Source organism: Primulina tabacum, chromosome 11, assembly GCF_025594145.1.
Source record: "Primulina tabacum isolate GXHZ01 chromosome 11, ASM2559414v2, whole genome shotgun sequence".
Lineage (NCBI taxonomy): Eukaryota > Viridiplantae > Streptophyta > Magnoliopsida > Lamiales > Gesneriaceae > Primulina > Primulina tabacum.
The window spans coordinates 6,439,554-6,456,704 of record NC_134560.1 but is presented as its reverse complement, the minus strand read 5'-3'; the positions used below and the strand labels follow the sequence as shown (position 1 = coordinate 6,456,704).

The 17,151-nt window shown below is 32.4% G+C and overlaps 1 protein-coding gene across 2 annotated transcripts; it reads left to right on the top strand.

The window, feature by feature from the left end:
- Positions 1–2,754: 2,754 nt before the first annotated feature.
- Positions 2,755–5,070, top strand: LOC142519463 (protein RGF1 INDUCIBLE TRANSCRIPTION FACTOR 1-like). 2 transcript variants are annotated; one of them, XM_075622494.1, is made up of 5 exons: positions 2,755–3,131; positions 3,254–3,430; positions 3,575–3,649; positions 3,759–3,899; positions 4,439–5,070. In XM_075622494.1, the coding sequence occupies exons 1-5, from the start codon at positions 3,129–3,131 to the stop codon at positions 4,790–4,792; spliced, it is 750 nt and encodes a 249-aa protein (XP_075478609.1). In that variant the 5' UTR covers positions 2,755–3,128; the 3' UTR covers positions 4,793–5,070. The 2 variants fall into 2 exon arrangements, with proteins under 2 accessions (XP_075478609.1, XP_075478608.1); XM_075622493.1 differs by having other exon boundaries at positions 2,755–3,430.
- The last annotated feature ends 12,081 nt before the right edge of the window (positions 5,071–17,151 follow it).

The window sequence follows — 17,151 nt, the reverse complement described above, 5'->3', positions numbered from 1 at the left end:
ATGCAAAGATTCAAAACTTTTACTTATCACAAAAAATTTATAAGACGGTTTGACAGATCAATTTTTTGAAACAAATATTCTATTTAACTCATTGACGAAAAATTATAATAATATTTTTTATTATAAATATGAATATTATTAATTTATCTCACCAATAAAAATTAATATAATTATGTATCTTGGCCAGATGTCGATAATTTTCGTCAACGGACCACATTTATTTTAATTAAATTTCTTGTATAAAATCCTTGCGACTACCCATGCACATCCAAATCATACTCAAGATTTTCCACAACTATTTCAAAACTTTATGTTCCACGGAACAGTATTTTGGATCATTACTGTGCTGCAAAAGCATCAATCTAATTTCCACATCAAAATCAAATCAAGATTTTTTTCGCAAAAGAAATATTTAATATAATATAAAATATAAAGATAAATCATACCTTTACAATCTTAGTATCTTACGAAGCAACGAAATCACCGTTTCGATTATATATAAAATTGATATGTCACTCCACTTTAATATAATATATTTATATATACATATGTTATTTTATATAATATATATATATTATTACGTTTTCTTCGTGTATTACCATATTTAATTGACAGCCTTTAATCAAAATTTTGATTTATATATAAAATTGATTATTAAATATCTAGCATAGACACTTATGTGACGTTACATATAATATATATATATATATGTGTGTGTTCTTAGTAAACTACCATATGTAGATGACATCCTTAAATTAATATTTGATACAAATTTTTTCATTCTGCTAAATACACGTGTCATCTAACTTATTTTTATATACTTACGTATGTTATAATTACTAGAAAATATTACAAAATAACAAAAATATAGTTGAGGATAAAACTAGACCAGCACTGTTACAACACACAATTACACAATTAATGTAAGAAAATTGCATGCAACGACGCAGCATCATGGAAAATTCTATGCTAGCGTTCACAGCGAGCCATTATTAAATGTTGATAAGATCTTCCTGTTATTTTTTTTAATCAGGTGGGAATTTATTATTCGGTGCAAACTACCTAGGGTAAATTCCATACTAACATAATATAAAATACAAACCACGTTTATCAATTAAACTATACTGAACAAGTCTTCAGCGACTGATTCGTCCAAAAAAGTGTTGGTTAAAGAAATCAAATTTTTTATCATTGATCAAATATTTCATCAACTCGGACACACAATTTGAGAACGATAATCCAGTTATTATTTGTTTGAAGTTGATTCTTGTGTGGTACGTGTCATCTATATTGGTTAGTGAACTGCTGGTCCAATATAATGGTCACCATGTCTACCAAAGAAAGGATAAGCAATGCCTATCTTTTTGTTGAATATATGCATATATAGAGCATAGATCGAACCCGATGGCGAGGACTTTCAACAAAAAAAAAAAAAAAAAACTAACCAAAAAATTGAGCTGGAGAAAAATATTTGATGTTTAGCTCAATTTCACCGTTATTATTATTATTACTACTAAAGATTTTAGCCGAGAAGGCAGAAAAGTCGCTTTCTTTTGTCCTGTCATTTAGCAGCTCGACATATAGAGAAAGTGATATTTACTGGCTTTGCCTGCAATTCATCCAACGACTCCTACATTTAACCAGTATATTCAAAGGTTTTAATTGAACCTAGTTCGATACAATGTATCAAATTTTAATAACACCGTGTATTATACCGAAAAATTACGATATCAATATTTATATCATACTCAAACTTCGATATGATAAATGAAATTTTTGGTACGATATCAACTATAATAACTTTTATACCAAAATTTTAAAAAAATTCAGTGTCATTCACATCGAAATTTTTTGAATATTATATTGAAATATGAATTTTTTAAAACATCATATCAATATCGAAATTGACATTATATTATAATCTTTTAGATATATGAACTTTTTTTAATGTCATACCGATACTGAAAATTTTGATATATATATTATTTTGTTGTACGATAAGTGCGATATATCATAATTTTTTATATTTTTCTCACGCCTTACTTTTGCCACTTGTTTATTAATTAAAACTTTTACTATATCTATCACACTTTTCTAAAAATAAAATAAATTAAAATTGAAATTGTATCTATAATTTTATATAAAGGAAAAAAAAAAATCAATTATTGCTTTAGAAAAAACTTTTCAACTATAATGTTTCATTGCATGTAGCCATCAATTATTATAATTTGTACTCCTCCATTTAATTTTTTTAGTGCATACTTTTCAAAAAAACTGTTATTAAACGAATCATTCTTTCGAACTCGTTATTATTTTTATAATAATTGTAAAGTACAATTAATACGAGAGAAGATCATATTGTAGAACCTAACAAATAACAAACGCCTGGATGCTCCCATTTACATATGAATTTATGGGAAAATATCAATTTAATTCATTCAATATAATTACTCGTATTGATCGATGATAATTTTCTTCCCACGTCAGGCATAAAAGATAACAATGTACCGAGTTTAAATTAAACTCGTCTTGCTCGAGGTGGATTACATTAGGAGAAGTCTCTACAAGCAGATGTGAGACGGTTTTTCGGATTGAATAGACTCGTTCCGTCATTATATGGCTAATGTCATCCCTACATATAAAATCAGAGGAGAAATCCTATATTATTGGGTTATCACCGGGCGTGTACGAGACAGAGCAGAAAATATTGGTTTGCTACAAATAATGGGTAGTATGGTATGCTCAGTAGCAAGGAAAATTACCGAAGAAATTTTTTTTTTAACAAAAAACAAAAACTTTAAATTAATGAGGCCAACTCCTCCACTCCAATTCCTGTTCCTTCATTGGTAACAGTAAACACCACCAGTCTCAGTTTTTGCAGGCGCCGCACTACATATCCCATCCACCATCACACACACACACTCTCTCTCTCTCTCTCTCTCCCCGCTCAATCTATTGATACATATATATCCAAGAGAAACTAGCCTTTATGAATGTACATGCGCAGCCATTGTATATTAGAGTGCTGTTTTATGTTTTCCTCCTGATATTCTGATCATGGGTTCCCTACATCTATAATTATTGTATAGATAGATTTGCCCATATTTCAAACCATTGAATTTTTAGTCATGGTGGGCTCCTCTACTTTCCACTTTTTTCCTCTTCTTTTTTCTTTTTGTGGTCACTGATCGATTCATTTCACGGGTGTAATTTTCTGGATTCTTTTATGGAACTTTGGTTTTGTTGTTTGCAGTTGGATACTTCGGAGATTCCACGGTGGCTTTTGGCCCTTTTGCGTGAGAAATTCTTTATTACGTGTTTGATTCATGAGGATGCGAAGAAGAACGAAAAGAATGTTTTTTGTTTGGATTGCTGTGAAGGAATCTGCCCTCACTGCTTCATTCATCATCCTTCTCACCGACTCTTGCAGGTCTGTATCTAATCTAAATTAGTGAAAGTTAATTCATTCAAAAACGTAATATAATACCATAATTTAATCTATGATTTGATTTGATTTGATTTGATTTTTGGGTGTTTACTATATTAATTTGTTTTTTGTTTGGTTTGATTTCAGATACGGAGATATGTGTATCATGATGTTATAAGGCTGGGGGATGCTGATAAGTTAATGGACTGTGCTCAAATTCAAGTAAATTTTAATATTTTTTCTATTTTTATTAATTCTCCATTTTAATTTTCATCTGATTTCGTGTGTTTAAATGCAAGTTTCTAGTATAAATAAATTCAATGTTTTACAGTCTTATACCACGAATAATTCAAAGGTAGTGTTTTTGAAAGAGAGAGCACAGTCGAGGGCAGGCAGAGGCGGCGGCAACTTGTGCATCAGTTGCGACAGGAACCTGCAAAACTCATTTCTCTTTTGCTCTCTTTCTTGCAAGGTCCGGTCCTCCTTTTAACTTTCTTGATTGATCTAGATTTTTACCATTTCTAAATTTATATTTAATTATATAAAATCTTGAATTTTGATTCCGAGTTCCGACCTGTTTTGTATATATCCCGTGTTGGTTTTTTCATAATCATTTTTAAAAATACAGGTTTTACTTGATCAAGTGTATAATGAATGTGAAGATTGGTTGATTCATAAATTTGATGTATCCATTTTCGAAGGATGTGATTTGGTTATTTATTTATTTCTTGAATTGATATGTAGGCTATGAGAGATGATAAATTAGGTTTATCAGAGTAATGATTGATATGAGTAAATAATTGTATTGTTTTGGAAATTGTGAAAAATCAATGTTAGCGTAAATTTTATAGAAAATAAGAAAAGCGATGGAAATGTTTTATTCTCGAAAAATATATTTATTTGTGGTAGTATTTCGAATATTTTTTTTGGGTTTGAAATGATTCTGGAACCACCTCTAAAATTAATAATTTTAGCTGTATTTATTGAAATTTATGTTCTTGTTTTGCACAGTTTCAACACGTTGTGAGAAGTGGCTGCAATGTTTCAAACTATCTACGCAAGTGCGAGTTTCTTGCAATGCCTGAACTGGGTTTAGATGACGACCAAAGGACACCCGATTCAGTGCTAGAAGCCACCGGTCCGGGAAGTTCAGAGTCCGGTTCCGACTGCGGTGACCCGACTAGTTCTCTGGGTTACCCTGGTTTTTTCACCTGCACGGCTACCACGGAGGTTGTGAGGAAGAAAAGAAGTAATCTTGCTGGATTACGGTCTGATTACAGTCTGGCTTGTGAACCGGTTTTAGAAGTATCCGAAGTGTTACCGAGCCGGAGGAAGGGTACTCCACATCGGTCTCCATTTTACTGATTTGTATAGGAAATAGCGTGGGATTGGATGAAAGGAAATGTTGGGGTCGGAGACGGATTTTGTATTTCTTGAATCCTGCCAAGGGCAATTCGGGGAGGAGATTGTCATCTCCAAATTTTGGAGCGTAAACTTGCTTCCTTCACATCTTTTCTGTTGTGTAGGCCTCTTTGATTGCTCGGTTATAAATTTGAATCACCAATTTAACCTCCACTCGTATAGTTTTTGTCGACGAGCTTTTCTTAATATATATATGAAACAACAAATAAATTTAAGTTGTACTTCGGTCGATGAATTTCAAATATATTTTTGTTCTTTATATTAATAAAGAAGAATTTTAAGTTCAATCAATGATAATGTCGATGATTGTACTCGATAATTTTTTTACTTTGAGGTGTCGGTAAACAAAGTTTTTGAACAATCAAAAGGTTGGTTGGTGCATCGTGCTAGCCCAAGTTTGGAGTTGGGTGTCCGTAATGATACTATGTTTTTATTCGCAATTATAATGTCAATATTTTGTCTCTGGTAATTTAATGTTAATCTCCCAGTTTACATCGTACGCGGCACATTAAAGTTTGCATCGGTGTGCTACTGATACTCGTTAAGGTCTAATTTGTACCCATACTTAACAACTCATAAAGAATATTTTATATATAGTTTTAATCGCCTTTTAGCGAAGGTTAACACAAGATTTAAGGTTTACGTAAAATAAATTGAGTAGGTTTCTTGTGAGTCGGTTTCACGAATCTTTATCTGTGAGACGGGTCAACTCTACTGATATTCATAACAAAAAGTAAAACTCTTAATATAAAAAGTAATATTTTTTGATGGATGACCAAAATAAGATATCCGTCACACAAAATACGACCCGCGAGACCGTCTCACTTAAGTTTTTGCCAAACAAATTTTAGGATTATGATTATCTATGGATTCATATTGAAACAGATTTTATTAAATTGTAACTGATAACTTTGTCTTAAATAGGTGTATTGGTGGTGAATACATCAATTATGATCAGTATTTATATATCTAAAATCTCACATTTTTCCGGTATCCTACTAACTCACTATCAATGTATTTTTAATAGCTAATTCAATAAAATAGTATTATAGTGAGATTGAAGTTTCATATGTAAAATAAAATAATGTCCAAATTCTAACATTATTGAAATACTTATATATATAAAAAAAAAACTATCTTGGTCGTTCACTATATACATGAACATGCTAAAAAAGATCAAATTTCGGGGATAAACTAAAAAAAAACCCCAAGAAAGAAACATGGTTTAACTATAATAATTTAAATGGTTGAGCAAATAAATTACTAGCATACACAAATTATTTGTACTCAGTAACAAAAAAGTAGTTCAAATTTTTGAAGTTGACATGTAGTAAAAAAAAATTCTTAATTAATGTCGTACAAGGTTATTTGAGTGACGGGCAATCTAGGAACAAGTCCGATGGAAACGAGATGGGGGCCTCTCACCTATGGCATACAGGATTAGAGCAGAGCCCATTTGGAAAAAGTGATGGGCCCATGTTTGGTACAATTAGGCCAGAGCAAGAGCCAAAAACCCTATGTTAAGCTCCGGAAAAGATCTCAAATGAGGGAAAGGTCCAGGTAGACCTTGCCACGGGTCGCGTTGGGTCCAGTCCGGGTTTTGGTAGGAACCATTGAATTTGTAGGCTTAATAAATGGAAATTAAACAAGTTAAGAAGAACTCAAAACGATAGTACCAGAGTTCGAAGTTTGAACTACCACTCAAAGCTCGCAAATGAGTTGCCAAGAAATTTCCAAGCAGCATGGCCTGTGATGGATGGTCGCCCAAGCGCGATGGGCGCTCCTGGGAAATCCAGGCAATGTGGTCCGTGTTGGGCAGCTTGGTGCCCGGCACACTATTTCATGAGTCAATAGTCAAGTTTTCAAATTCAATGCATCATATGCAACGAAAAATATATATAAGAAAGATCTTGTATTTATATAGTTATAACTATACAAGTTGTTTATGTACATTTTTTTTACATAGCTGAGCTCTTCCTAGTGTCATCTCCCGTCTTAGGATCTAAGTAAGAACCAACTACCTCATACCATGGAATCTTGGCTGGCGTCAACTGAGCTTCATTAGGCCTAATCTTAAGAAGCCTACGAGCACGAGGGGAATGCTGCTTGGAACCCGCGGAATGCTCGTAATAGTAGGCAACATCTACAAATACAGCTACCTAACTAACTACCTTGTGGTTGGGACTATTTTTTCTACAAAATTTGGCATGATAACGGTAAAGAAAAAGAAAGCTAAAATGACAGGAAAGGACCATATATTTTTATGGGAGTTTGGATGATCACAACCACACGATAAGGAAAAAAACCGACGGTCGGAATCTTGATCGTTCATTTCCAATGTTCAGATCTAGCCTAAACTAACGTAAGTTTTGAAGAAACAGAACTCTGAAATTAGCATCGTGTGCTCGGGTCGGCCACACCTTGATCCACATATTTGGTCTAAATTTCGTTCTTTTTTTAGACCAAAAAGAGATGTACTATTGATATCCCACATATAGCCGACCCAAGAAAGACCCAAACCAGGGAATATCCTAGACCATTTGCAAAATCTGGTGGATGGGCCCATGTTTGGGACAATTAGGCCAGATCAAGGGGCAAAAATCCTATGCGGTGCCCGAACGGATGTAATATCGAGAAAAGGTCTCGCAAGAACGAGATGTCCTAACGTCGGAGCTCATGACATTGTTAGTCAAGCCAAGCCCTAATAAATAGTACAATTAATACAGATAAAGTCTCATAAACCCAAAATACATTGACAAATCCTTTATGATAAAGAACAAAATCAGGAAGATATCGGGATATATTTTCAAAATTCATATTTTATTTAGGATAAGATCAGATTATTGCAAATCTCACGATGAATCTCGTATTTTAAGAACTTATTTAGTTCCTTCTAACTATATGAATATCATTTATCTATCAAATTTTAGATATTCACACATTGGTATCACTCAACAATATTCTCTTGCACTCTTAAGTTTTGATTCAATATTATCTTAAGTATCGGCGGGATTTTGCCGGAAATATCTCCGGCACCCTCAACTTTTGTGTGTCTGTGCATATCCGTAACGAAGCTCTACTCGGCTCACGCCAACTCAGCAAGGATTATTTAGCTTGCCGAACCGAATCCAAGATGGAATTTTCTGTTACATCAATTTTTTTTCTCAAATTATAAAATATTCTATTTTTATTTAATAAAAATATTATTAAACATATCTGATGTATTCTGATAAAAATAATTTTTTTGCCAATGCTTTTGAATTCTTATATTAAATAAACCTATAACTCATATCATAAAGATTATTGTAAAAAAGTATTAAATTTTAGAATTGGTCTCTTGTGAGACGTTCTCACGAATCTTTATTAGTGAGACGGGTCAACCCTACCGATATTCACAATAAAAAGTAATATTCTTAGCATAAAAAGTAATACTTTTTCATGGATGACTCAAATTAGATATTCGTGTCACAAAATACGACTCGTGAGATCATCTCACACAAATTTTTGCCTAAACTTTAATACAACCTCTCGAAAAGTTTTACCTAATACAAAACTTTTAACATGTATGCACTAATACAAATAAAACTTGAACGGAGGTAAATAGTGTCGATCGATTGCTGAATTAGATATCATTGTTTCGTCCACGAAAAAAGAAGAAGAATAAAAAGAAAAAATCAAGCAGCATCTTGAAATAATATTCAGCATCTTAAAATCAGATCGAATAGGCAATACTCCATAAAAAAACTGTAACTAAAAAAAATCAGAATTATGATGAATCTACTATATTTTGGGTTCTGGGTTAGTGGAAGATGTCTCCTCACGAGTCCTGCTGGGCTTCATGTACGTTCCTTCGACTCTTCCAAACGCCTTTAGGATCTCATCTTTGATATTCGGAACGTCGTAGTTTTGAGCGACGTATGCGCCGCCTATGAGCCCCAACACAATCTTCAAGTTACATTTGAGAAACCCCATTTTTTTATTGAATTCTGCCTTTAATTTGGTTTTGATAGAAATATCAATTTCTCAAGTGTTGGGCGACGAATTATGCGACGTTGTATTTATGGGATTTTTGGTGTCTTGTGGAGCAATCAACTAACTAGAAGCTGTTCGTTTCCCCTTGTCCAAGACTCGAATTATAACAATTTTAAAATATATAAATTGTATTATTTCAAAATTCGTCAAATCGTTTCAAGCTCAACACCAACGTACAATATTTGAGATTTGAGGCCACCAGTTTTGTACCCAAAAGGCTTTCTTTAATGTAAGTAAAATAAATTATTTCATCCTGGTTTTTATAAACTAGGGGTGTCAATTCGGATGGGTTAGGTCGGGTTTAACAATAGTACTATTTAAAAATTGTCCAATCCGAACTCGAGCCAACCTGAAAACTGCCAACCCAAACACAAACCCGAATCAACCTGATCAATCCGATTGACCCAATTTTGAATTTTTAAAAAATAAAATTAAAAAAATAATATTTTAAATTAAACACATAATAACAAAATCTCGGCCATATATATGATTTAAATTTGAAAGTTTAATTATAGAAAAATAAAGTATATTTACTAAATCAAATAAACAATTGTTTAAAAAATAAAAAATATTCAAAATAAATATTAAATTATGAAAATTTATTATATAAATATACAATAAATATTTTTTCAGACATATAACATATAAAAATGTAGGCAATATTTATTAATTATATTTTAAAAAAAATTTAAAATTTTCGGGTCAACCGAACTTAACTCAACCCAATCATTTTTTTGGGTCAGCTATCGGGTCCAACCTGATCTGACCCGAACCCGAAAACCCCAAATCCAAACCTGATTTTTTTCGTGTTGAACCGCGTTTGGTTGGTGGGTCGTGGCTAATTTTGACACCCTTATTTGCATGTGGTTTCGGATTTTTTTACCTTGACATTAGACAAGTGCCTTTCAAATTGTTAATTCGACTCTTTTTATGTTCTCCATGTGAATTTTGAAAAAAAAAAACAAAGAACATCAGTACATTTCATATATGGTATTGTCTCCACTTTCTTGAATATGCATGTCACAATAAAAAAAATATACACCTTTTATATATATAATATGATTCAATGACAGTTAACCTATGATGTCATGTTAGGAAAATTTTAATAATCGATATAAATAATTGTTCATTCTAGTCAACCAGGATATATCAAGGTATTAATATTGACCTAATAAATGGGTGACGTGTCACGCATGAGTAGTACTATTTTGTTGATTTAGACTTGACCACATTGTTAAATTTCTTTAACTTATAGCTGCAACAAGATTTTAATCTAATTAAATTTCTTTAACTTATAGCTGCAACAAGATTTTAATCTAACTTTAATTATTTATTTCTTTTATGACTTTGATCTAACTTTTACATCTGGCAAGGATTGAAATCTTGTTAAACAAATATACCATTTAAATATTTTGAATATATATATATATAGTTATTATTTCCTATTAACCATTAGCACAGATTATCCGAGAACAGTATCGCTCACGTACATTTTGTTCGATCAGTTTTGTCAAAGCTTCTATTCAACAAATGTATTTTTTTTTCTATCAATTTTGATTTCAATGGATTGTAGATGTTTGTTTAGTAAGATTATTAGAAATGTTTAGTGATGAATTAAACGAGAAGAAGAAGGTTCTGATAAACTACATAGTTTTATAGAATGTGAAACTATTTATTGAAAAAGTAAACTGTTTATATATTATAAGATGATAATGTTTTTGAGCCTTTTTTGGCGTAGAGAAAATGGCAAAATCATTGCCAATATGATATATTTTAATTTGCTCAATATCTCCTTAATTTTTGGATCACAAAGGTGTTAATTAATTTGATTTCATTATTTTACATCAAAAGGGCTGCATAATTATTTTTCAAATCAAATATGGAAACAGCTTTGAATTGCTCAATCTTGTGTTTGGTTTTTGTTTTAGATTACGGCAGTGTTAATGAAAACATGGGAGCCAACGTAAAATGTATGAATATATATTTTTTAAACGAAAATCAATTTGAATCTTGTGAAAATTATAACTCGGCCTTTATTTTTATTTGAAACATTTAGTTAATAATTGCTGACAAAAATTATACCAGCAGAACCCTACATGACATTTTTTGTAGGAAGAATTTCTAGTAAAAATATATATAACTAAATAATTCTTGTTTTCATGCAACAAACAACCACTTAGAATGATGCAAAACCTAATCGAGAAGATGAATCTCGGAGACGGAAATGTTCGCCGGACGCTAGCTAGCTATCGAAATAATATTCGTATCAAGAACAAGTACAAATTCAAGAAAAAAATCGGATGAAGAACTGGAGTCAATAAAAAGTACTGATCATGAAAACTTGTCAATACCTTAACAATTAATACTCTCAAAATATACGTGAGGCATGATTATAATCAGTGCATCATGTCTAAGAACTTGAAGCATTATAGAATAAATTATATATATCATGCAAAAATACCGAGAGACCCGCCCGTCTTCTCCCTAATCAAGATCAATTTAGTCCTCTTTCCCAGAACAATCGACCCATCCTAGCTAATTTTTAAAAATAATGAAATAAACACACTGCAAATTGACTACTCATTGCTTTGATCAATATATAATAATACATAAAGTACCCTCAAGTTCGTGATGTGATGAGCATCAGTTGTGAATCGGAGGATGAGTTTTCGGCGGCAAATAGTCTAAGTTAAACCCTGGTTCTGAATCTTCTCTTCTCTTGTTAGGCACCCTCCAAGATACACTTTCTAAAGACTCGTTTTGTGCGGCATCAGGTACACGTATCTGATCGCATTTCGCCTTTGTATCATCCTTATTTCCGTGGTCTTTGGAATGGTCACTGCTAACCCTAATCACTTCCTTGGATTTGTCTTCCTTTTTCGCACCCTCGGATACTTTAGACAGTAAAGAGTACTGCTTGTCATGTTGAATCAAAATCCCGGTATCATTCAACTTCTCATCATTTTCCTGCATATTACCCTAAATCCACATTAATTATACTTTCAAAATCATCTACCGGAGCCACAAATTGTTGATGATAGTCAAATGTTGTCAAATAAATTATACTATTGTAATGATCGTGACAAACAGCACGAATAGCAAGGAATGGTTGCCTCCAATACCTATATATAAATCCGATTCACTCTTCACTACCAAATAGGAATTAAAGTAAAACAAGACCTGAACTTATTACCAGTCTTTTTGAGTGAAATTCTTGTGTAGGTTCCTTATTCACCACTCCAAGACTTCTAGCATTACATGCATGGAAAGAACACAAAAGAACTAATACAAGACATGATATTACTGACATTTGAAGGAAGAAAGTTCTCCAAATTAATCAGGCTAAAGCTTCAACACAAGATTAGAAGAAATCGTTCGCTGAGCAAGGTTTTGGTACCAAAACATATGTATTGAAGATCAAATGAAGGTTTTAGAGGATTCGATTAATTGGTTTCTGATTTTTTTTGGTAACATGCAGCAGGTGTATGAGAATGTGAAAATTTAGGATGCATATATATTGGGTGACCAACTTCTTCTTGCGTGCCCACTTTCAAATGGGAACCCAACACTTGACAAGATATATCACCCGCCAAACAAGAAGAAGCATACATATATATGGGTTTATTCTTAACTACACGAATATGTAATAATAACAAAAACCAATCACTTATATACACGAGTATTGATAAAAAGACGTGGAATAAGAGTAAATAACTAATTCAGCATTTTTTTAATCCCCTTGAATCTTCTAAAATCAAATGTTAATGGTTTTTGGAAACACGTTTATATTTGATAATTACGTAATGGTCATTAAGTCTCCCATTAATTAATACAGTTCGACCTTATATTTTTGTCTAAGATCATAATTTAAAGGAATTCAACCATAAATTAGAGTATAATTCTGTGCGCGAAAGAACAAGAAAACCGATAAACAAGCAAGAGCTTGTCCGATTTGTTTCCTCCGAGGTACTTATAACCCTCGTTGTCTTGTCTGTGTGTTACGGTTTGGGTTTTCTCATTTCTTGTTCTAACTTTCCCCCAACCATTTTACATGGAAAACATAAAAGGAATATTATTTTAAACTTCAATGTTAAAAAGTGAGAAGCCTTTATAAGATTGTACAAGAGTTTTCTAATTATTAAATAATTCTATTCATGCTTGATTTTTGGGGGAGTTATCAAGAGTAGATTTTAAGCTTTTGATGAATTGACCTTTGAATTGTTTAAAGACAACTTATTCCTTTAAATGCAAAAATGTTGTCGTTATAGGTACAGAGTTTGAGCAGTCCGAAGAATTTGAGAATCCATATTAATTTGAATATAGAAAAAGAAATTCATGTCCAAAATATGAAGTCAAAAATAAGACATTCATATCTATTAAAATTACTTATGAGATCCCTGAAATATTGGAGAAACAACAAATATTTATGACACGATCCGTCGTGAGATGGGTAAGAATATTCGAAAGTCTACAAACAATTTTCCCTGAACTAAATGTCTTTGCAACAACGTTCCGTTCGTGAAAAAACGAGCTTGTACAAACATTTTCTATTTTTTAGTTGGATGGAGATGTTTTCGATCGAATACCTATTTCTGCTCCAAGTTATTGTTAGAGTAGATGTCCTGCAAGCCAACGGTTGGCTAGGAAATTTATTGACTCAAGTGAAATAAACAATCTTTATTTTAATATAATTTAACATTTTATGGTCTTGTTATACTTTATCTGTATACCCATACAAACAGCATAGATAAAGTCCTTGATTATGCTTTAATACAAATGAATCGTAATTCGATGTTGAAACTCATTTGTAAACACTGCATATTCTAAATTCGTTCTTAGTCGATTCAGCCGCCTAAAACAGGGATAAATGTCGCTTGAGCTCGAGACTAGCATCTGTGATGTTGTGTACTGCGTTTCTTGGTAAGGGCATAGAGATGTCCAAACATGCAGATGGGTAGTCATATGATGATTATACCGAACAACCTTCCCTCGGACTTTCCAAGTGGTTATCATTCATCGAGAGGATAAGTCCGTGGTTATGTTTGTACACCATTAGTCCTTACGACCCGGGACAACACTGAGGCTCTATATGTTAGGGCTGTGCTTTGACTCGTTTACCGGCTCCAGGAGAGTCATCAGGTGGCGAGGTTGGGTACAGTTGCGACACATATAGGAGCCAGTGCAGATTCACAGCTCACCTACGGATGTGGATATCCTATGTGACCTAATGAAATAATAGTGCATGGAATCTCTGGCCAGAGTACGAGATGTACGTTGGAGAAGGAGTTCTCCAAATAGTACACGCGATGCCACTATTATAGTTATCACATAGTTATCGAATTATTATGCAACCCTCGATGAACCAATGGTTGCAAATTCGATCGGGATATATGAGATGAAGGGACCGTACTGTGCGCTAATCATAATCGATTGGTTCTTGCAGGCACTATCAGTGATATCTAGGGGATCATAGGGCGATGCTACTAGACGCTCTTACCATGATCCGATGGGTGCGATCAGAAATGAGTTCTGACATTCTTAATCAAGGTGTTGATGAAAAGAATGGGGCTAACTAGGGTAAGCCCGAATAAGAATAAATATTATTCTGAATCACAAAGAGTTGTGAACCCACGGCTAGCTGTATCCCTGAATCATTGAGGGTCACACAAGCACTGGTTTACTTGTTCCCGTTGAGATAATAAATTCAATGAGTTGAATTTATAAGAAATAAGTTTGATATGATCAATCGATAAGCTTGTAAATAAAGTTTATAAAAGCTTATAGAAAATGTTGAGAGCATGACTGTTAAGACAGTCAACGGAGTACACATGTCTTATATAGACATTTGTGATCTCGAAATTAAAGTGTGCATCATAATAACAAACAAGTTGAATTGTCACATCGATGATATTGGATCTTCGATCGGGATTATGATGAGATTAATGTAATGGGAGCATGGATCATGGGCTTGTAAGAGTATAAGCTCATCATGCTAATTTATTAAAGTTCAAATGCGCTTTAATAATTAAATTATATTTTAATTGAGTTAAAATATAACCCATTAAGTTTTATAAAATATGGTATTGATTTATGTAATATGAAAAGTTCATGATACCATAATTTTATAAACTTGCACACAAAGAAAAATAATATTCGAGATTGCATTTAATATGGCATGAATTTAGAATCTTTAATTAACTAATTAATTTGATTAATTAAGTTAAGGATTAGAAATCAAGATAAGGATTTTGTTTCTTAATTTTGAAAAAGCATCATTCGAGACTTTTGGGATGCATTTTTGGAATTATTAATTAACTTAATTAATTTGATTAATTAAGTAAAGTAATGATTAGAAATAATAATAAGAATTTTTTTTTTATTAATAGAAGAGGCATCCGAAAGTTAGGAAGATGAATTCAATTTTTCGGCTCTTCCAATTTCGAACAGAGTGCGGCTCTCAGATCCAATTTCTTTTGCAAGAAAAATTTGGCTTAGATTATTGAGTCGATTTTTAGTGTTCTATCTCTTCGCAAAACATCTTCTAATTTTCTAGTGCAAATTAGAAGAGTAACAAATAATTCAGTCGTGGACCTAATTAGAAGAATCGAAGAAAGTTCGTAGGGATTAATCAAGAGCTAATCCATTCATACCGGATTAGTTGGAGCCAAGTGATTTAATTCACTAAAGGTATAATTCTAACACCCTATGAATGTTTTTGTTTAAACCATACGAGCGCCCAAATCAAAACCTATTTTGATTGTCAAAATAAATAAAAAAATTTTAAAGCTTCCGCTGCGTTTGGGTGCGTAGAAAACCGAGATCCAACAGTTATGTAATTTGAAGTTAGAAGTAATCCGTGTTTTTGTTTCTCACTCACTTCTTTATAATATCTAAAAGTATCGCATACTTCAAAATAAGTAGAAGCGCGATTAAGAGAAAACGAATAAAACATGCGTCTCGTGAGTTCATAGTTTCTGTTTTTGTCATAACTTAAAATTGTTAATGCAAATCTTTAGTACCATTTGTGTGCTACTTAAAATTTATAATCGTTCTGGTTCTATTTCAGCCACTCCTCCTGTTTAGTTTCGTACTGTCAATGTGCATACAGAAAAAATCTAAAAAAAAATTCTAGTTCGTTGCCCTATTCAGAATTTCTCCACTAATCCAAAATTGAGCAATGCACCATGATAGCTTCTCTTGTTGATAAATGGTGAGCTCTCGTCCACAGAAATCTTTCCTACCGTAATTAAACAAATATATACCTTGGAAGAAACGATCTTGCCATACTTGTACGATTGAAAATTTGTTGAGACAAACTGAAAATTAACATGGTATTCTAAGTAATTTGATTGTCCAAACTTTGTTGATCATGTCAAAATCAACTAATTCGAGATAAACTCGACATTAATATGACAATAATATTCTACCGATGTATTGAGACAAAAAAAAAAAACATTTTCGAGTAAAGAGTACATTTTTATAGTTAATTTATGCGATTCAACGAGCCACATATATATATACCATGCTAACTTCTCGTGTTCATAAATGGTTGATTCTACCAAATCTTTCGTGAGTTTAAATGATTCGATCGATCCCACGAATCCAACCAATCGTACTTATAATAGTCTGAAGATGTTAGTAAGATGAAGTTGACAACTCGATTACATACTTAATTATGTCAGTGTTGATAACTTAATCTCATGATTTTACGAGAATTATATGATGTTGTAGATGTGAAGTTAAAATATTCATTAAAATAAAATTACGCATAATTGAAAACAATATATTAGTGATTAACATTTACACATATATTTAAATAAATTACACACATAAATGAAAAAACACATATAATTAAATACGTAATTAATTATTCATTCCCGTTATTCACCACCATTAATTCATATTTTTATTTATTTTTAAAATATTAGAACAGCCAGATTAAATACGTATGTTTATTTTGTCTTGTCGTTGAAATGTTTTATTTTATTAAAAATGATAGTAAAAAAATCAGGAGAACAGCTCACCGCGCGAAAGGAATTTGCGGGTGTCCGCCTGCATTATCGCATGAGGAGTAATCCTCGTGCGATTTCCTCGCCCCTTCAATTGGGCGAGGAAGCCCAAGCGAACCTACTAAAAACTCTATTTTATGTCTTCTATGACTGACCATTGCATTCTCTGACCATTGCATTCTCTGGACTTACATCCACCCTCGTCCTCACCTTACATTTGTATGTATATACATTGACATATGTGTTTGGTCAATTAAGTTT